This window comes from Lagenorhynchus albirostris, chromosome 8 (genome assembly GCF_949774975.1).
Source record: "Lagenorhynchus albirostris chromosome 8, mLagAlb1.1, whole genome shotgun sequence".
Taxonomy (NCBI): Eukaryota; Metazoa; Chordata; class Mammalia; order Artiodactyla; family Delphinidae; genus Lagenorhynchus; species Lagenorhynchus albirostris.
The window spans coordinates 105,507,697-105,529,132 of record NC_083102.1 but is presented as its reverse complement, the minus strand read 5'-3'; the positions used below and the strand labels follow the sequence as shown (position 1 = coordinate 105,529,132).

Genomic DNA, 21,436 nt, shown 5'->3' with positions numbered 1-21,436 from the left:
AATGATATTCCATGCAAATGGAAACAAAAAGAAAGCTGGAGTAGCAATTCTCATATCAGACAAAATAGACTTTAAAATAAAGACTATTAGAAGAGACACAGAAGGACACTACATAATGATCAAGGGATCGATCCAAGAAGAAGATATAACAATTGTAAATATTTATGCACTCAACATAGGAGCACCTCAATACATAAGAAAAATACTAACAGCCATAAAAGGGGAAATCGACAGTAACACAATCATAGTAGGGGATTTTAACACCCCACTTTCACCAATGGACAGATCATCCAAAATGAAAATAAATAAGGAAAACACAAGCTTTAAATGATACATTAAACAAGATGGACTTAATTGATATTTATAGGACATTCCATCCAAAAACAACAGAACACACATTTTTCTTAAGTGCTCATGGAACATTCTCCAGGATAGATCATATCTTGGGTCACAAATCAAGCCACTGTAAATTTAAGAAAATTGAAATTGTATCAAGTATCTTTTCTGACCACAACGCTATGAGAATAGATATCAATTACAAGAAAAGATCTGTAAAAAATACAAACACATGGAGGCTAAACAATACACTACTTAATAACGAAGTGATCACTGAAGAAATCAAAAAATACCTAGAAACAAACGACAATGGAGACAGGATGACCCAAAACCTATGGGATGCAGCAAAAGCAATTCTAAGAGGGAAGTGTATAGCAATACAATCCTACATTAAGAAACAGGAAACATCTCGAATAAAGAACCTAACCTTGCAACTAAAGCAATTAGAGAAAGAAGAACAAAAAACACCCCCCAAAGTTAGCAGAAAGAAAGAAATCATAAAGATCAGATCAGAAATAAATGAAAAAGAAATGAAGGAAACAAGAGCAAAGATCAATAAAACTAAAAGCTGGTTCCTTGAGAAGATAAACAAAATTGATAAAACATTAGCCAGACTCATCAAGAAAAAAAGGGAGAAGACTCAAATCAATAGAATTAGAAATGAAAAAGGAGAAGTAACAACTGACACTGCAGAAATACAAAGGATCGTGAGAGATTACTACAAGCAACTCTATGCCAATAAAATGGACAACCTGGAAGAAATGGACAAATTCTTAGAAATGCACAACGCTGCCAAGACTGAATCAGGAAGAAATAGAAAATATGAACAGACCAATCACAAGCACTGAAATTGCAACTATGATTAAAAATCTTCCAACAAACAAAAGCCCAGGACCACATGGCTTCACAGGCGAATTCTATCAAACATTTAGAGAAGAGCTAACACCTATCCTTCTCAAACTCTTCCAAAATATAGCAGAGGGAGGAACACTCTCAAACTCATTCTACCAGGCCAAAATCACCCTGATACCAAAACCAGACAAGGATGTCACAAAGAAAGAAAATTACAGGCCAATATCACTGATGAACATAGATGCAAAAATCCTCAACAAAATACTAGCAAACAGAATCCAATAGCACATTAAGAGGATCATACACCATGATCAAGTGGGGTTTACTCCAGGAATGCAAGGATTTTTCAATATACGCAAATCAATCAATGTTATACACCATATTAACAAATTGAAGGAGAAAAACCATATGGTCATCCCAATAGATGCAGAGAAAGCTTTCGACAAAATTCAACACCCGTTTATGATAAAAACCCTCCAGAAAGTAGGCATAAAGGGAACTTTGCTCAACATAATAAAGGCCATACATGACAAACCCACAGCCAACATCGTCCTCAATGGTGAAAAACTGAAAGCATTTCCACTAAGATCAGGAACAAGACAAGGTTGCCCACTCTCACCACTCTTATTCAACATAGTGTTGGAAGTTATAGCCACAGCAATCAGAGAATAAAAGGAATTAAAAGGAATCCAAATCAGAAAAGAAGAAGTAAAGCTGTCACTGTTTGCAGATGACATGATACTATACACAGAGAATCCTAAAGATGCTACCAGAAAACTACTACAGCTAATCATTGAATTTGGTAAAGTAGCAGGATACAAAATTAATGCACAGAAATCTCTGGCATTCCTATACACTAATGATGAAAAATCTGAAAGTGAAATCAAGAAAACACTCCCATTTACCACTGCAACAAAAACAATAAAATATCTAGGAATAAACCTACCTAAGGAGACAAAAGACCTGTATGCAGAAAATTATAAGACATTAATGAAAGAAATTCAAGATGATACAAATAGATGGAGAGATATACCATGTTCTTGGATTAGAAGAATGAACATTGTGAAAGTGACTCTACTACCCAAAACAATGTACAGATTCAATGCAATCCCTATCAAACTACCACTGGCATTTTTCACAAAACTAGAACAAAAAATTTCACAATTTGTATGGAAACACAACAAAACCCATATAGCCAAAGCAATCTTGAGAATGAAAAATGGAGCTGGAGGAATCAGGGTCCCTGACTTCAGACTATACTACAAAGCTACAGTAATCAAGACAGTATGGTACTGGCACAAAAACAGAAATATTGATCAATGGAACAGGATAGAAAGCCCAGAGATAAACCCACGCACATATTGTCACCTTATCTTTGATAAAGGAGGCAGAAATGTACAGTGGAGAAAGGACAGCCTCTTCAATAAGTGGTGCTGGGAAAACTGGACAGGTACATGTAAAAGTATGAGATTAGAACACTCCCTAACACCATACACAAAAGTAAACTCAAAATGGATTAAAGACCTAAATTTAAGGCCAGAAACTATCAAACTCTTAGAGGAAAACATAGGCAGAACAGTCTATGACATAAATCACAGCAAGATCCTTTTTGACCCACCTCCTAGAGAAATGGAAGTAAAACAAAAATAAAAACATGGGACCTAATGAAACTTAAAAGCTTTTGTGCAGCAAAGGAAACCATAAACAAGACCAAACGACGACCCTCAGAATGGGAGAAAATATTTGCAAATAAAGCAACAGACAAAGGAGTAATCTCCAAAATTTACAAGCAGCTCATGCAGCTCAATAACAAAAAAGCAAACAACCCAATCCAAAAATGGGCAGAAGACCTAAATAGACATTTCTCCAAAGAAGATATTCAGATTGCCAACAAACACATGAAAGAATGGTCAACATCATTAATCATTAGAGAAATGTAAATCAAAACTACAATGAGATATCATCTCACACCGGTCAGAAAAGCCATCATCAAAAAATATGGAAAAAATAAATGCTGGAGAGTGTGTGAAGAAAAGGGAACACTCTTGCACTGCTGGTGGGAATGTGAATTGGTACAGCCACTATGGAGAACAGTATGGAAGTTCCTTAAAAAACTACAAATAGAACTATCATATGACCCAGCAATCCCACTACTGAGCATATACCCTCAGAAAACCATAATTCAAAAAGTGTCATGTACCAAAATGTTCATTGCAGCTCTATTTACAATAGCCAGGAGATGGAAACAACCTAAGTGTCCATCATCGGATGAATAAAAGAAGATGTGGCACATATACACAATGGAATATTACTCAGCCATAAAAAGAAATGAGACTGAGTTATTTGTAGTGAGGTGGGTGGACGTAGAGTCTGTCATACAGAGTGAAGTAATAAGTCAGAAAGAGAAAAAGAAATACTGTATGCTAACACATATATATGGAATCTAAGAAAAAAAAAAGGTCATGAAGAACCTAGGGGTAAGACAGGAATAAAGACACAGACCTACTAGAGAATGGACTTGAGGATATGGGGAGGGGGAAGGGTAAGATGTGACAAAGTGAGAGAGTGGCATTGACATATATACACTACCAAATGTAAAATGGATAGCTAGTGGGAAGCAGCCGCATAGCACAGGGAGATCAGCTCGGTGCTTTGTGACCACCTAGAGGGGTGGGATAGGGACGGTGGGTGGGAGGGAGACTCAAGAGGGAAGAGATATGGGAACATATGTATATGTATAACTGATTCATTTTGTTATAAAGCAGAAACTAACACACCATTGTAAAGCAATTATATTCCAATAAAGATGTAAAAAAAAAAATGAAAGAAAGAAAAACTTCTTAGTTTTTAATACACACAAGTAGGAGAAAATGAGTGTCATCTACATGTCTAGCTCCACCCCACGTGAGAAACTACAATCTTTGGGAGAAGGCACAGGATGTGAAGAGCTGGAAGGGCTCTTGGAGACTGAGCCCAAGCCCAGGTTTTATGGATGAGGAACAAGGGAGCCCCAGGGCTCACCCTTCAGCCACTGGTGGAGGCACAGCTCATCATGCCCAGGAGGCTCACCTGCCCACCACAGTGCAGTAACAAGTGATCCAGCCCCATTATTTGTTCCCTTCCCAAGCATGAAACACAGGCACCCAAAGTTCAACCATTTTCCATCTACAGACCTCGGTATGGTATGTCATCTGAAACAATTTATCAAAAGCAAAACATAACCCAGCAGGAAACTTACCTAATGGAGGATTTCCAAGATCTTTAAAATGAGTTGTAACACATACTAGTTCAGTTTCTATTTTCAAGTTCAATTCTCCATTTAGGTTTGCTTCAATAATCTGCAAATTGAGTATTTTACAGTGTTAAGAAAAGGAAAAAGGAAAAAAAAAAGTGAACATCAGCTTCCAACAAACCAGGTGACAAGGTAGCCCCCCCAGACCCAGGGCACTCCTGACAGCACCAAGCCCCACATGGCATCAGCAAGAAGACAAGGTCTGAGAGCCAGGGACTCAGAAATCCCCGGAGAGCAGCCCCTCCGCGTGCAGAGCGCCGTGGGAAAACCTGCGAACAGGTGAGGCTGGGGGTCCCTGCTAGCAGCTCTGACAACACAGACACTGTGTGACTCCTGCAAAACGGAGGGAGGAGAACCGGAAGAGAACGTGAAGTTAGAAGCTCACCACCTGCCTTATTTTATTTATTTATTTTTTTTGCGGTACGTGGGCCTCTCACTGTTGTGGCCTCTCCCGTTGCGGGGCACAGGCTCCAGACACGCAGGCTCAGCGGCCATGGCTCATGGGCCCAGCCGCTCCGTGGCATGTGGGATCTTCCCGGACCGGGGCACGAACCCGCATCCCCTGCGTCGGCAGGCGGACTCTCAACCACTGCGCCACCAGGGAAGCCCCACCTGCCTTATCTTTAATAAATGGACCAAACCATCTATTACAACTGCCAATTCCACATAATCAGAAAGCCTTCAGAATATCAGGAGAACATAACCATCTACCTGAAAAATAAACTCAGACATTGGGAAGTGAGATTTCCAAATTCAGAAAGGCCCGAAGATGCCGTCAGGCATCCAGGACTCCAACAAGCTGCGGGGCCCCGTGGCCGCTGGGCTTTCCGTACTCAGAGGACAGCTGGGCTTGGTGACCAACTGCCGTGGCCCCTACTGGCCACACCTCTCCCCGCCCCAACAGTGCCTGGAACTTCTCCCAAGATCAGAGGGGCCCTTTCCTTTCAAGCTCTGCCCTCCACCAACCAACAGGGTCTCTAAACGGGACAGAATCTAGAAATGAAGTTCACAGAAAGATACAGGTACCACGACATGATACAGGTACCAAGATTTGGGCAATCTGCCCAGGGCACGCTGCACTTCGCCTTTTACCGTCGGTATCTGGCCATCTCTAAAGCCTGGCAGGTCTTCGGAAAGCCCGTGCAGCAGCATGCAAGCCAGCATTTTGCTCAACCAACAATGCAAGAGGCCACCGAGCCGCCGCAGGTGATGGTGGTCGTCTGGCCGAGGAGCCATTCCAGAGGCGCAGCAAGAGGGGCAGAGGCCATGGGTGAGCGGAGCACGGCCTGCTCCGCAGGGCTCAGCTGCAGCTAAATCTCAGATTTACTTCGGAGTGTCACCTAGTAGACCTTATTCTTGTTCCTTAAAATTAGTGAACTCTGAATAGTTTCCATCCTAGTAACAAAATCAAAAAATGTTTGTAACTTGAGTGAGCTCTCATTTCTAAGGCTTTGACATTACACAGAAAACAGCCTCTACATTTCCTTGCTGCATCATCTAGTAAACGTACCTCTGAATGAGAAGAATTCATTATTCTTTCACTACGCAGAAACACACGGTGATGTTTCTAAGCCCGCTCTCGTATCTGGACACAATACTTGACTGAAATATGTAAAACAATCCTTGTGCTTACCTAAAGCTAACACAGGCCCGTCTGCTTTGAGTAAGCACCCACTCAGTATCTACCTGTAAATTCTCCCCGCTTTTGAAAAACAGGTTTTATATAAATACAGATTTATTCAAGAAGGCAGCTTGCAAGGTTCTAGATTCACTCCAGACTTCAAACACTCTCGCAACTTTCTTCACATCCCCACCGCCTGAGTGATCAAACAGTAGCTCCACACCTCTGACCACACCCGGTGCCTGGTGTGGGGCAGTGTTCAAACAGAACTTGCCAAGGGAGTTCACGAGCAACACTCTGAACACTGGTCGCCGTGTTTATTTTGTGAGCGATGGCCAGAGTATTAGCCACGTCAACACACTTTGCTTCTTAGGGACTTGGACAAAGTCTTACCTCTTCCGGAGATTCCCCAAATGATAATTACCCACCATTTACGGAAGAGTGGCTAAACGCACTGGGAACCTAACATAAATGATCTCGATTCACAAAAAGTCACAGAGCCACTGTGACAGGCTGCCATTCCCGTGCTGGATAACACCCAGCACCGGGGCGTACCGCTCAGCGGGGGGCCCAGGGTGGCTGCAAGGACTCGGCTCCTGTGAGGCTGAGACAACGTGTAAGGTGTAAGCAACAGAGCACTGCTCCGACCACCAAGCACCGCCGACCCACGTGTCCACCACAGCAACAGCATCCCTGCGCGCCCGTCAGAAACTCAGCCGGACCCCACCGCAGACCTCCTGAACCAGAACTGGCATTTGGTTGGAGGGGAGCCCAATGCCTTAAAACCTGGTGGAGACTTCTGTCAGTCCATGCCTGTTTTTTCTGTTCCTACCTGAGTCGTACACGCAACCCACCCCCACTGGCCACGTCTCTCACTAAAGGAAGTAAGGTAAGGATGGCATCTCACCAAGGGCTGCTGGGGCATCTGACGGGACAGGGATATTTTTAATGTGTTAAGTCCTAGTCATTTTCCTTAGTTCTCTTGCCTGTAATCTTCAGACACAGAATTCTGGTTACTCAAGTAGATCTCGTTATGCATTTGGCTACTCCAACTTTCCATATGCTTGATAACTTTCCCCTTAGTATTTCACAGTGCAGTAGCCACTTCCACAAAATTCTGGCTTTTAAACACTCCAGGGAAGAGAAAAACACCTTTGATGATTTTATCTAAGCGACTTTGCTGACTCATTTCCCTTGGACCAAAAGAACAAACAATCGGATCCTTAACTTACTCGCCCTGCCTTTTCTCTCCTGGGCCTCTCGAACCTCTGGAGGTCCCCAGGGTATCCCCAGAGGAAGCTCCCAGCCTGACAACTGGATCAACAACAAGGCAGGCAGAGCAGAACACCCATGTCTGCCCAGGACACACTGCTTCATCCGAAGCCATCCTAAATTAAAGTGAAATCTATAAAGATGAAGTCATGGAAGAAAATTACTCTCAAGCGAGCACACCTGCGGCGATAAAACAGCCCATCAGCGTTTTCTAGGCTTCAGGAAACTTTTGTAATTCCAAAGATCTCTTGAAGCTAAGTTTCATTCCAGGTCCGTGTGCAAACACCTATTACCCACGTGCTGACTGGCAACCCCACAGTGGGTGGCTGTCACGCAGAGACGGTTAAGACAATTTCCCTTTTCAGGAAGCTGCCACTTTAGGAGGGGTTCCCAGGTGCTAGCAGGTAACTTATGTAGTGCTGAACAGAGCAGCTCGGCAGAGGAGGGCTTACAGCCAGTGTGGTGGGAGAAGGTCTGGGAATTCTGATGAGCAGTGAGAAGGGCTAAGTGCTTTCCAGGGGACAACGGGAGAGAAGCAGCCAAGTGTGAACGGCAGAGACGGGGCCTGGGAAGAACCGGTGCTGTGGGGATGGACAAGAGTCTACAGGAGTCCTGCAGGGAGGGGGCAGCCATGTGGCAGGTAACTGGCCTGCAGACACCGAAGAGCAAAGGTTTCACCAGGTGGACCAGGGTTTCTATAATGAAACACCCAGGGACACAATCGAATGAGTTTTGGGGGTGAGTGAAGAACTCAGGAGAACCCTGGGAGGGAAGGAGAATGACCCACACGATCCCCCAACACTGTCACTGTCACATATAGCGTTTCATGACATTGGCAGAAAACCTTCACAGAAGAAAACAGGGAAGTAAACATGACCCTCGACCTGACCTAAGAGCTGCCTACAGGAAGAGGGGTGTGTCCTGGGGAATCTCCGTCCTGGGCTCACAGAGACATCTGGCAAGTAGAGAGGCCAGCATCAGTGATCATAAGAAAATATGTACATTATCAGATAAAACATGTAATATGCTGTCCAGAACATATGGAAAGAAAGCCAGAACTGTTGAATATATCCTTAACAAACTATTAATATAAATATGAGGGACTAGGGCAAATGCGAGTGAGGAAAGTTGAGAAGACCTGAGCAGGTTGCTACAGACACCTGTAAAACTGCAGGCTCTCAACAACCAGCCAGGCCCCCAGAGCCGGGGGGTGAGGGACGCCCCACGCGGACACCACATGGTGAATGGCAGGGCACCAAGACTCCATCAGACGAGGCTCCTCCCAGGACACGCAGCCGAAACCACACACTTGGGAGCTCTTTTCCAAGAAGTTAGGACTTACAAGGTGATTGCTGATGTTTTTCATCTTCTCCACAATGCTCTTCATAGTCTTCAAGACTGGTAAATAAATACTAACCTATAAAGCAAATGAGAAAAATCAGGAGTATTAACACATTGACATAACATAGTCAAGTACTGACAGGTGCTCATTACCTGTTCACAATGTGTGTACGCTTAAAAGCTCTGGAATCTTGCTTTTAAATTGCCTGAATACAGGTCCTTTTTAAAATATAAAAAGAAAAACAAGTTTACAACTTCACTCACTCATGCCTGCCTCTGGTGACATCAGTGACCATGTCCCTGCAGGTATTCCCTGCTTCCAAGACTGCAGCCCTGCAGCCAAGATGCCCTGCACGTGCCCCAGGGGACTAAGGCTCAGCACCAGGGGAGGCCGTCCTCCAGGGGTTCACACCCAGGCTCAAGGTCTGCCTCCTACCCTGTGCAGAAACACTGGGGGCCAGTCTCTGCAGCAGTGCCCAGACTGGGTTGCAGTAGTACTTGGTACGATGCTGGCTTTTTCCCAACAAAGATGTCTTCTAGCAAAAGCCAAGTAAATATTCCATTCGCTGTATTTTCACGGTCTCTTCTTCAATACATCGTGAGCAAGAGTCTGACCCTTGGGCATCATCTTTATTTCCAGTGGCTCTGGGACTCCTGTCAGGAGAACTAAAGCAGGCTCTCCCACACACCCTGGGCATCACTCCTTACGAGACAAAGGAAAAAACCATGTTCTGTGAAACCCAAGCTGGCGCCTAGGACCGCTACTCCCGATAAATGCGATGGTCCTCCAAAATACTACCTTAGTTTTACTTAAGCATTATTGGGCAAGACTTTCTCTCCCCTAACTGTAAAGAATGTGGCATTCCTATTATGTAAAACGCTACTTTAGGATGTTTTATGTGAACAACTAAAGACAAATACTGCAATTTTTTTTTTTTTCTGGGCGTGTCCTTTAAAAATGACTATCTCTTGGGCTTCCCTGGTGGCGCAGTGGTTGAGAGTCCACCTGCTGATGCAGGGGACACGGGTTCGTGCCCCGGTCCGGGAAGATCCCACATGCCACGGAGCGGCTGGGCCCATGAGCCATGGCCGCTGAGCCTGCGCGTCCGGAGCCTGTGCTCCACAACGGGAGAGGCCGCAACAGTGAGAGGCCCGCGTACCGCAAAAAAAAAAAAAAAAAAGACTATCTCTTTTCAGGCACTATACAACTTTCAAATAAAACCTATGGCAAGACTTTATCTAAAGTCAGAGAATTCAAATCACACCATTTAATACGTGGTGACTGACAGGACGCCAGGCATCACTCACGTCAGCGTCCGGGACCGCCGGTTCTTGTAAGTCCTTCCACAGTTTTCGAGGAATAACCTTTACAGGGATGTCATGTGTCACAACACGACTACTGCTTGACACAGATAACTGCCAACAGAAAAATTAAAAATTATTTGTATCATCCCGTCAACACTTAAAAAAAAGAACTGAAAGACTAAAAAAGTTGATACCAAATCTAAGTGGAATGTTCTCAATTCAACAAATATTTATGGTGTGCGTATCCAGCTTGGGGTCCTGTTAGGAGCTGCGAAGTGTGGTGAACAAGAATAAGATAAGGTTCCCTCTGTTCCAGAGGTACAGGTGGGTAAGGAAGGAAACACAAACTATACAAGCTGGGTACACTACATATAGTCACTACAGATTTGAAGAAAGCAAAACAGCAACCAGGTGAGCGTGTGAGGAGGGTCTTAGAGTGGGAAGTCAGGAAAAGCTTCTCCGAGAGGTGACATTTCACATAGGACCAGAACAAGGATGAGCTGTCAGTCATGGGAAAATAGAAACGAGGGGGACAGTGTTCTCCCAGACAGGGAGAAGAGCAGTGTAAAGTCGTGAAGCACAAGCTGACTTGCTATGCAGAAGGGACCAAGAGACTGTTCTGTGTGCACAGGACACTCGTGTGCTGCTGGAAGGATAAAACTCGACCTGTCCTTGTGCATGGGCTCCTGTGAGACTCCACAGCCCAACATATTCTGCACTTTAAGAAAGAAAAGCATGATATGTTACTCTCTTACTTTTCCCTAAGTAACTTAATAACCACACCACACTTATATTGTGAGGTGAAATACAGATTAGCTCTGAGAACTGCGTGACTGCAAAAAGCTGAGAAAAAGGAAGGAAGGTTGAGGAAGAGAGTGATCAAGACAGTGGAGGAGCAGCATGCGGGCTCACCACCTCCCACAGATGCATCAGAACTACATCCACATGCAGAACGGTGCTCACAGGACACCTGCTGAGACCTGGCAGAAGACCTCAGGCTTCAGAAAGGGCGAGAAAACCTCCACGCAACTGGATAGGACAAAAGAAAAAAGAACAAAACAGAGTGGGGAATTGGGATGGGGCCTGCACCCCAGGGAGGGAGCTGTGAAAGAGGAAAGGTGCCCACACCCTGGATGTCCCCTCACAGGCAGGGAGATCAGCCTGGACAGAGGGGGAGCTGTAGAACCTTGGAGGAGAATCCAGCAACCAGTTTACAGAAGGCAGAATGGAGAGAGACCTGCACACACGGGAGATGCCACCGCCCTGCACTGCCCAGCCTGAGACACGTGTCCGCCGGGGCGGGTGGGGGCTGGGTGCTGAAGCGCAGGCTTCGGAGCTCAGACCCAGGGAGAGGACTGGGGTGGGCTGCCTGAAGAGGCTGGAGTGTGGTGTGGCCATGACCAAGGGCGTACCTGGGCCCGCCAGAGAGGCAACGTGCCACTGTTGGAGGACGTGTGAAGGGAGGGGCGGGGCCGCCACAGGAGCTTCCTTCCACGTGCACACGCACTTTCAGGCAACACAACACCACCTATATGAGTCCCTGGGGCGGGCGTGAGCCACCGCTGCCGCTGAGAGTGTCAGGGGTGGGCACCAGCTGCCACTGCCATCGCAGGCTCCAGGAGCACGTGCAAACCGCTGCAGGCTCTGGGAAGACACATGAGCTTCTGTTGTGGGCTCTGGGTGGGCAGGTGCCAGCCGCCACCACCGCTGAGAACTCCAGGAGGGGGCACCAGCTGCCCTCACTGCTGCGGCTCTGGGAACATGCAAAAGCCGCCGCGTCTGCACACTCCCCATCAAGGGGGTAGTGGCCAACACGTGCTGAGGAGCAGCAAAAGGCATCCATACTAAAAGCAGGCCTCACACCAAAAATATTAAACCTACACAAGCTACACAGGGACACTCCCGCATATAAATAGCCTTCTAAGACCACAGTTGGTAACTGTTTCTCCTAAGCTCAGAGAAAGAGAAATACAAGTAAAATGAAGAAGCTGAGGAACCACTCCCAGTTAAAAGACCAAGAGAGAATTCCCCAAAGGAACAAACAATGAAACAGACTTCTTCAGTCTAACAGAGAAAAAGTTCAAAAAGGTGGTGATGATAATAGTGAAGGTATTAAGAAAGGCTTTTGACAGAAGTGCAGAGTACTGTAAAAAAGAACTAGAGACAACAAGGAGGAGCCAAGAAAAATTACAAAATTCATTTGCCGAGATGAAAGCTGAGCTCAAGGCAACAAATAACAGAATGAATAACATAGAAGAATGAACAAGTGAGCTGGAAGACAGAATAATGGAAATCACTCAATCACAACAGCAGACAGAAAGCCAAAAGAAAAAAAAAATGAAAGCAAGATAAGAGATCTATGGGATAATATAAAGCATGCCAATCAATGCATAATACGAATTCCAGAAGGAGAAGAAAGAAAAGTGGATCAAAAATGTTTTGAAGAAATTATGGCTGAAAGCTTCCCAAACCTAAAGAAGGAAACATATATCCAGGTACAGAAGTACAGAGGGTCCCAAGTAAGGTGAACCCAAACAGACGTGCACCAAGACACAATTAAAATGGCAAAAGTTGGGCTTCCCTGGTGGCACAGTGGTTGAGAGTCCGCCTGCTGATGCAGGGGACACGGGTTCGTGCCCTGGTCTGGGAGGATCCCACATGCCGCATAGCAGCTGGGCCCGTGAGCCATGGCCGCTGAGCCTGCGCATCTGGAGCCTGTGCTCTGCAATGGGAGAGGCCACAACTGAGAGGCCCGCGTACTGCAAAAAAAAAAAAAAAAAAAACTGGCAAAAGTTAAAGAGAGGATTCTAAAGACAGAAAGAGAAAAACAAGGAGTTAATTACAAGGGAACCCCCATAAGGCTATCAGCTGATTTCACTATGGAAATGTTGCAGGCCAGAAGGGAGTGGCAAAATATATTCAAAGTCTTGAAAGGGAAAAAAATCTGCAACCTAGAATACTCTACCCAGCAAGATTATCATTTAGAATAGGAGGAGAAAAAACTTCTCAGACAAGCAAAATCTAAAAGAATACAGTGATACTAAACCTAGCCTAAAAGAAATATTGAAAGGTCTTCTCTAAATAGAAAAGAAGCAACAAGCTATAGGAAAGAGGGAATAACAAATGGAAAGTAAATCACTTAAGCCAACATAAAAATTAAAAAGAAAAAAAAATTTTTAAATCTATCTGTGAAAGCGATGATAACCACAACAAACTACAAAAGAATAAACATGAAGATGTAAAACAGGACATCAAATTCATAAAACGTAGGGGAGGAGAATTAGAAAATGTAGATTTTTTTTTAAATGTGTTTGAGCCTACAATGACTATCAGTCTAAAGCAAGTAGATGTAGAAAGGGGTTAACATACTTGAAAAACAGGGTAACCACAAATCAACAACATACGATAGATTCACAAAAACCAAAAAGAACAGAACACAAGCATAAAATAAAAGGAATCAAACCACAAAAAGAAAAACAAGAAGAGAAATAAAGGAACAAAGAAGAAACATAAAATCAATTGGAAAACAAGGTTTAAAATGGCAGTAAATACATATTTATCAATAATTTCCTCAAATGTCAATGGACTAAATGCTCCAATCAAAAGACAGAGTGGCGGACTGGATAAAAAAGAGCCTGCAATATGTTGCCTACAAGAGACCCATTTCAGGGACTTCCCTGGCAGTCCAGTGGTTAAGGCTCTGTGCTTCCACTACAGGGCACAGGTTCGATCCCTGGTTAGGAACTAAAATCCTGCACACAGCACGGCATGGTGTGGCCAAAAAAAAACACTAGAGACCCACTTCAGGGCAAAAGAAACACAAAGATTGAAAGTGAGGGAATGGAAAAAGATATTTCATGGAAACGGAATTGACAAGAAAGTAGCAGTTGCACCACTCGTATCAGACAAAACAGACTTTAAAACAAAGGCCATAAAGAAGGATAAATAAGGACAGTATATAATGATAAAAGGATCAATACAAGAGGAGGACTTTATACTCGTCAACATATATGCAACTAATATCAGAGCACCCAAATACTAACAAACATAAAGGAAGAAACTGATAGGAATACAATAATAGTAGGAGACTTTAACACCTGACTTGCATCAGTGGACAGCTCTTTGAGACAGATAATCAATAAGGCAACAGAGATCCTAAATGATACAACAGAACAGCTACACTTAATTGTTGTTTTTGGGACATTACATTAAAAAAAAAGAAAACACATTCTTTTCAAGTGCACATGGAACATTCTTTAGAACTGACAACATACTAGGGCACAAAACAAACCTCAACAAATTTAAGAGTACAGACATTATTTCAAGCATCTTTTCTGACCACAATGGCATGAAAATAGAAATCAACCACAGCAAAAGAAATGAGAAAAAAACAATTACATGGAGACTAAACAACATGCTACTACGAAACCAATGGGTCAAGAAGGAAATCAAGAATGAAATTTAAAAGTACCTTGTGACAAGGAAAACGCAACCATACAAAATCTAAGGATGCAGCAAAAGCAGTTCTTGTAAGTTCATAGCAATACAGGCCTTCCTCAAAAAAACAAGAGAAATCTCAAATAAACAACCTAACCTACTGCCTAGAAAAATCAAAAAAAGACCACCACCTAAAGTCAGCAGAAGGAAGGAAATAATAAAGATCACAGGGGAAATAAATAAAATAGAGAGTAAAAAAATAGAAAAAATCAATAAAGCCAAGAGCTGGTTCTTTGAAAGGGTAAACAAAATTGACAAACGTCTGGCCAGGATCACCAAGAAGAAAAGAGAGAGAAACCAAACAAAATAAGAAATGAAAAAGGAGAACTATCAACTGATACTGCAGAAAAAAACATAAGAGACTGCTATGAACAATTATATTTGAACAAATTGGACAACCTAGAGAAAATGGACAAGTTTTGGGAAACATACAGCCCACCAAAAGTCGAATCAAGAAGAAATTGATAATTTGAACAGACTGATCACTAGAAGTGAAATAAAATCTGTAATAAAAAAAAAAATTCCCTACAAACAAAAGTCAAGGACCAGATGGCTTCACAGGCAAATTCTACAAAACATACAAAGAAGAACTTTTACAGATCCTTCTCAAACTCTTCCAAAAGACTGAAGAGGAGGGAACACTCCCAAAGACATTATATTAAGCCACCATTGACCCAATACCAAAACCAGACAAAGATACCAGCAAAAATGAAAATTACAGGCCAATATCTTTGATGAACATAGATGCAAAAATTCTCAACAAAATATTAGCAAACCGAATCCAACAACATGTAAAAAAATCAGACACCATGACCAAGTGGGATTCATCCCAAGTTAACAAGAATGGTTCAACATACGCAAACTGATGTTATACACCACATCAACAAAACAAAAGACTGGGACTTCCCTGGCGGTCCAGTGGTTAAGACTACATGCTTCCACTGTAGGGGCATGGGTTTGATCCTGGTCAGGGAACTAAGTACCGCATGCCACACAGCACAGCCAAAAAATAAAAAAAATTTAAAAATTTAAAAAATTTAAAAAAGAACAAAAGAAAAGACAAAAACCACATGATCATCTCAATGGATGCAGAAAAAGCATCTGACAAAATTCAACATCCATTCATAATAAAAACTCTTACCAAAGTGGGTATAGAGGGAACATACCTTAACATAACAAACGCTATTTATGACACACCCATAGCCAATATAGTAACAATGAAAAGCTGAAAGCCTATCCACTAAAATATGGATAAATACAAGGATGCCCACTCTTACCACTTCTATTCAACATATTACTGGAAGTGTTAGCCACAGCAATCAAACAAGAAAAAGAAATAAAAGGCATCCAAATTGGAAGGGAAAAGGCAAAACTGTCATTATATGTAGATGACATGATGCTACACATAGAAAATCCTGAAGACTTGACACAAAAACTACTAGAACTGATAAATGAATTCAGCAAGGTAGCAGGATACAAGATTAACATATAGAAATCTGTTGCATTTCTTTACACTAACAATGAAATATCAGAAAGAGAAAGTAAAAAAGCAAAAAAAAAAAAAAAACTTTTAAAATTGCATCAAAGAAAAATACAATAAAATACTTAGGAATAAACCTTACCAAGGAGGTGAAAGACTTACATGCTGAGAACTATGAAACATTAATAAAGGTAATTAAAGATGATTCAAAGAAATGGAAAGATATCTCATGCTCTTGGATTGGAAGAATTAATATTGTTAAAATGGCCATACTAAGCAAAGCAATCTACAGATTTAATGCAATCCCTATCAAATTACCCATGACATTTTTCACAGAACTAGAATAAATAACCCTAAAATTCATATGGAACCATAAAAGACCCAGAATTCCCAAAGCAATCCTGAGGAAGAAGAACGAAACAGGAGGCATAACCCTCCCAGACTTCAGACAATACTACAAAGCTACAGTAATCAAAACAGCATGGTACTGACACAAAAAAACAGCCATATGGATCAATGGAACAGAACAGAGAGCCCAAAAATAAACCCACACACCTAGAGTCAATTAATCTTTGCGACAAAGGAGGCAAGAATATACCATGGGAAAAAGACAGCTCCTTCAGCAAGTGGTGCTGGGAAACTTGGACAGCTGCATGTAAATCAATGAAGTTAGAACACACCCTCACAGCATACACAAAAATAAACTCAAAATGGCTTAAAGACTTAGAAGTAAGACATTGACACCATAAAACTCCTAGGAAAGAGCATATGCAAAACATTCTCCGACATAAATCATAGCAACATTTTCTTAGGTCAGTCTCCCAAGGCAATAGAAATAGAAACAAAAACAAACAAATGGGATCTAATCAAACTTACAAGCTTTTGCACAGCAAAGGAAACCATAAATAAAACCAAAAGACAACCCACAGAATAGGATAAAATATATGCAAATGATGTGACCGACAAAGGATTAATTTTCAAAATATACTACAATGAGCTACCACCTCACACCAGTCAGAACAGCCATAATTTAAAAATCTACAAATAACAAATGCTGGAGAGGGTAGGGAGAAAAGGGAACCCTCCTCTACTGTTGGTGGGAATGTAAGTTTTGGTGCAGCCACTATGGAGAACAGTATGGAGGTTCCTCACAATATTAAAAATAGAATTACCATATGACCCAGCAATCCCACTGCCGAAAATATATCCAGACAAAACTATAATCCAAAAAGATGCATGCACCTATATGTTCATAGCAGCACTATTTACAATAGCCAGGACATGGAAACAACCTAAATGTCCATCGACAGATGAATGGATAAAAAACACGTGGTATATATAAACATACAATGTTATAATACTCGGACATAAAAAAAGAATGAAATAATGCCATTGCAGCAGCATGGATGGACCTAGAGATTATCATACTAAGTGACTGAAGTCAGAAAGAGGAAGACAAATACCATATGGTATCACTTATATGTGGAATCTAAAACATAACACAATGAACCTACCTTCAAAACAGAAACAGACTCAAAGACATAGAGAACAGGCTTGTGGTTGCCAAGGGGGAGAGTGGGTGGGGTAGGGATGGACTGGGAGTTTGGGGTTAGCAGATGCCAACTATTACATACAGAATGCATAAACAACAAGGTCCTACTGTATAGCACAGGGAACCATATTCAATACCCTGAGATAAACCATAGTGGAAAAGAATATTAAAAAAAAGAATGCATACATATGTATAACTCAGTCACTTTGCTGTACAGCAGAAATTAACACAACATTGTAAATCAACTATACTTCAATTAAAAAAAAAAAGTTGAGAAATCCTCTTCCATAAAGAGCATTAAACTGAATACAACACTCACCCGAAAAATAAAGTCCACAAATCACGAGGAGGAGAGGTGCCAGGATGAGGGAAGGCCAGGGAGGAGGCAGCACTGGCGCTAAAGGAAGTTAAGGCTTCAAAGAGTAAGAAGAGAGACTCCAAGGAGAAGACCCAGCATCCCCAAAGCCTGGGAGTTGGGAAAGAACGGGACACACCTGGGGAACCACTCAGAGGGCAGGTGTTTGCAATTTGGCTCTACAATGGGTTGGGCCACACGTCAAGGGCTTCGGACAGTAAGTTGGAAAAGTGAACTTCATTCTGTGAGCAGTGACAGCCTGTGGGGTACATGTGTCCTGAAGAGAGCTGCGCATTGGATTCATCTGGTAGTAGCGTGGAAGAAAGATGTATTCCTCGAGAACCAGAGGTCATTTTAAAGGTGTCAGCAACAGAGGCGTGGGAGAGGGGAGGGACACACAAATGCTTCAAAAGTGAAAATGGAGAGAAACCATGGTTTCTAGACTAGGTGACAAAACCAGTAAAAGAAATGGAGATGCTGGGATTACGCAGATAGAGAAGAAAGACGCAGAAGTGTTATTTCATAGGAAAAGGAGTATCCTCGTTGAATATTATGGGATCACAATGCTATTTAAACATGAGGAGGACATGACTCCAAGGGAAAACAAATACTGACGTGCAGATCTTTCATTTTAATATAACCAATTAGCTTTCCACATACTGTTAGAAAGCCTAGGCTTATAACTACTTTTGAATTCTCTGGGAAGTTTCAGAAACGCTCCCGTCGTACTCACCAGCTCTATAGAAACTGTGAGGCAGGGAAAGTGTTTATTAGTCAGCTTGATTTTCAAGACTCGGGCATTCTGGGCAGTTTTCAAGGCTCGAGATAAATTTTCCGATGTTAGCTCTAAATAAATCGCATTGTTTTCTGCGGAGACACCTTCCATTTGAAATTCGCTGAAGAAGTTCTCCTAAGGGAAGAAAAAGGGGGGACATCTGTGCTCTTTCCGGCGTCATTCGTGGCGGGCGAGGGTGGGGGCGGTTTGCAGGCCTCAGAGAGCCTCCGCTCACCTGTTCCAGTTCACACCACATGCTCACCCCTCCATTGGCCACCTTGTCAGAGAGGATGAAGTTCAACTTATCCGGGCTGATACGCAGAGTGCAGGTTTTGGCAAGCTTGGCTATCATGTTACTAACTCCTACAGCGAAGGATTCGAGTAAGGAATTACTAAGAAGCACGCCAAGTATCCCAGACGCTAACTTAGCTCGCAGAACTCCCAGTTCGGCCCGACGAGCTTGCCGGTGGGAAAATCACGTTTACGCTGGTACCCACCGGGAAGCCTTTAATGCCGCTGAGGTCACGCCAGCCTCCCACCAACCCTGCGCCGTTCACATCACCAGCCATCAGGGCTGGAATAAGGAAACCGCGATATTCGGAAGTGAACTGGCGCCTACCGGCCGCCTTCAGCCCTCCCACGTCCACTCGGGGCCGCCGGGTGCTGCAGGGATCGGGGCAGGGCCAGGGGCCGCAGGGGGCGGGGGAACCAACGGGGCCGGGCTGTGAAGGGCGGTCTGCGCCAGATAAAGGTGTCTGTGCCGCCAGCGGCCGGGTTAAGAAAAGACACGAGATAGGACTCAAACTGCAGGGACAACCCTCGGCACCTGCGCCCGCCCCAGCCTCCAGCGGCCCGCCAGCCCAGCGCGCCCCTATCCTCCTCGCGGGGCCCCGGCCGCTTGCACTGCCCCTTCCGGGCCTCCCGCCCTCCCCTCTGCCCTCCTCCCCGCCGCCCTGGGCCGACGCGGCCCCCACTCACGCGTGAAGTTGTTCAGACAGGCCGCATCCACGAGCTTAGCCCGAAACTTCATGGCGGGACGCAGCCCGTGCGGGGCGCCCGTAGGCGGCCGACTCCAGGGACCCCAGCCTTACGCTGCCCGCCGGAAACGCCGCCGCTGGCCTGGGTTCCGCCTGGCTCAGCCTGACGCCAGCCGCTGAGGGCAGGAGGGCTTTCGGGTCGCGCCCCTGGGTGACGCGATCTCTGCCGGAAGTGACGCGTCCTCCGCCCGCAGGTACCGGAAGTGGTTCTGACGATTTGAAGTTTGACCTCCGTGATCCCTATTTCCAATTCTTTTTTACAACATGAGAAATAAAATCAATCCCTTGTTTATAAAGTATTGAGTAGAGTTACCGCTTAAATACACACCTCTCTGGGGTAGGGGGGTTTTAGAACCTCCCTCGGCTCAGACGTTCGCACTAGTACTCCAGCGGTGCGGGACCACGTTGGATGATGCTGTGAAATTGTTTCAAATTTAAACTTTTAAACTGTGCAAAACGCAGGATGTTTAAAGAACACTGATGTTAAGTGGTAATTTTGTAGTCTTATCTCAAGATGAACTTCACTAGAGCCTGTTAAAAAAATCGCACAGCAGAGGGGCTTTCCTGGTGGCGCAGTGGTTAAGAATCCGCCTGCCAATGCAGGGGCCATGGGTTCGAGCCCTAGTCCGGGAAGATCCCACATGCCATAGAGCAACTAAGCCTGTGCACCACAACTACTGAGCCTGCGCTCTAGAGCCTGCGAGCCACAACTACTGAGCCCACGCACCTGGAGCCCATTGCGCTGCAACTACTGAGCCCGTGTGCCACAACTACTGAAGCCCCCACACCTAGAGCTGGTGCTCCGCAACAAGAGAAGCCACCACAGTGAGAAGCCCCCATGCAGCAAGAAAGACCCAACGCAGCCACAAATTAATTAATTAATTTAAAAAAAATCTCACAGCACAAATGATATAAATGATGTGGTAGAATTTTGAAAAACAAAACGAGAAATAGAACAATTGTCTCCAACTTGGTTTTTCAGAGACAAGATTGTCCCTGTTAAGAATGTTTTATTTTTAATGTGCTTTGCAAATAGAAACCTACAACCTTGTTTTTACCTTGGTGTATAGAATCAAGATATGATAAACAGTAATAACAGATCCTTTTAAAAGTGCAAAATACGAAAATTACAAGCAGTTCTGCCTATTTTAAGACTATAACACAAGGTAGACCCCAATCTACATTGTTACAAGTGTTTGCCAAGCCAAACGTGATTGATGTCACATTTAAATTTTTTAGTAACAAAACATGCCTTTTAGTACTTCACAAGTTAATTTTAAAATAAATAAATCATTAAATGAGGTGGTTGCTATGGAGGTCATGAATATGATTAAATACTAAGTAAGCTTTGTAAACAATGTTTCATAATATATTGATATTTACTTCAAATCACTTATTTTTTTGCCATAAAATAAAAAACCCGATTTGTTTAGTCATAACAACATCAGTGGTGTTGGGTGTTGTGGGGAAAATTGTCTAACCATGGATGATGAGTTGTTTTGTTCAAGAGGAAAAAAATTAAAGCTCTTTGGCAATATTAACCAAAAAAAAAAGATTTTTTTTAAACTTCCTAAGAAGATACATCAGTATACATTTTGCACAAAGGCCCAAATAATATAGGGAATTTTGACCCAACAAATATAAAATTAAGTTGCAATGATCTTTTCTTGAAAGATAATAGGAATCTTATGTTTTCTTGCAGTTTTCCTAAATAGGTTTGG

General features: G+C 43.3%; 1 protein-coding gene across 4 annotated transcripts in view; it reads right to left on the bottom strand.

Moving 5' to 3' along the window:
* HUS1 (HUS1 checkpoint clamp component) overlaps positions 1–19,868 on the bottom strand; it is a 29,991-nt gene extending 10,123 nt beyond the window's left edge. For 2 of the 4 annotated variants that reach the window (XR_009542113.1, XM_060157532.1), the window contains exons 1-6: positions 19,657–19,868; positions 18,914–19,041; positions 18,637–18,813; positions 10,023–10,130; positions 8,716–8,790; positions 4,427–4,526 (exon numbers count right to left, since the gene is read on the bottom strand). Coding sequence is in view for 3 of the 4 variants with exons in the window: in XM_060157532.1 (XP_060013515.1) it covers positions 4,427–4,526; positions 8,716–8,790; positions 10,023–10,130; positions 18,637–18,813; positions 18,914–19,041; positions 19,657–19,708 (640 nt within the window). In the remaining variant the exon portion in view is untranslated. Of the gene's footprint in view, positions 1–4,426; positions 4,527–8,715; positions 8,791–10,022; positions 10,131–18,636; positions 18,814–18,913; positions 19,042–19,297; positions 19,464–19,656 lie in introns of those variants that run through there. The other 2 variants (XM_060157530.1, XM_060157531.1) reach the window with 2 other exon arrangements.
* Between the last annotated feature and the right edge of the window lie 1,568 nt (positions 19,869–21,436).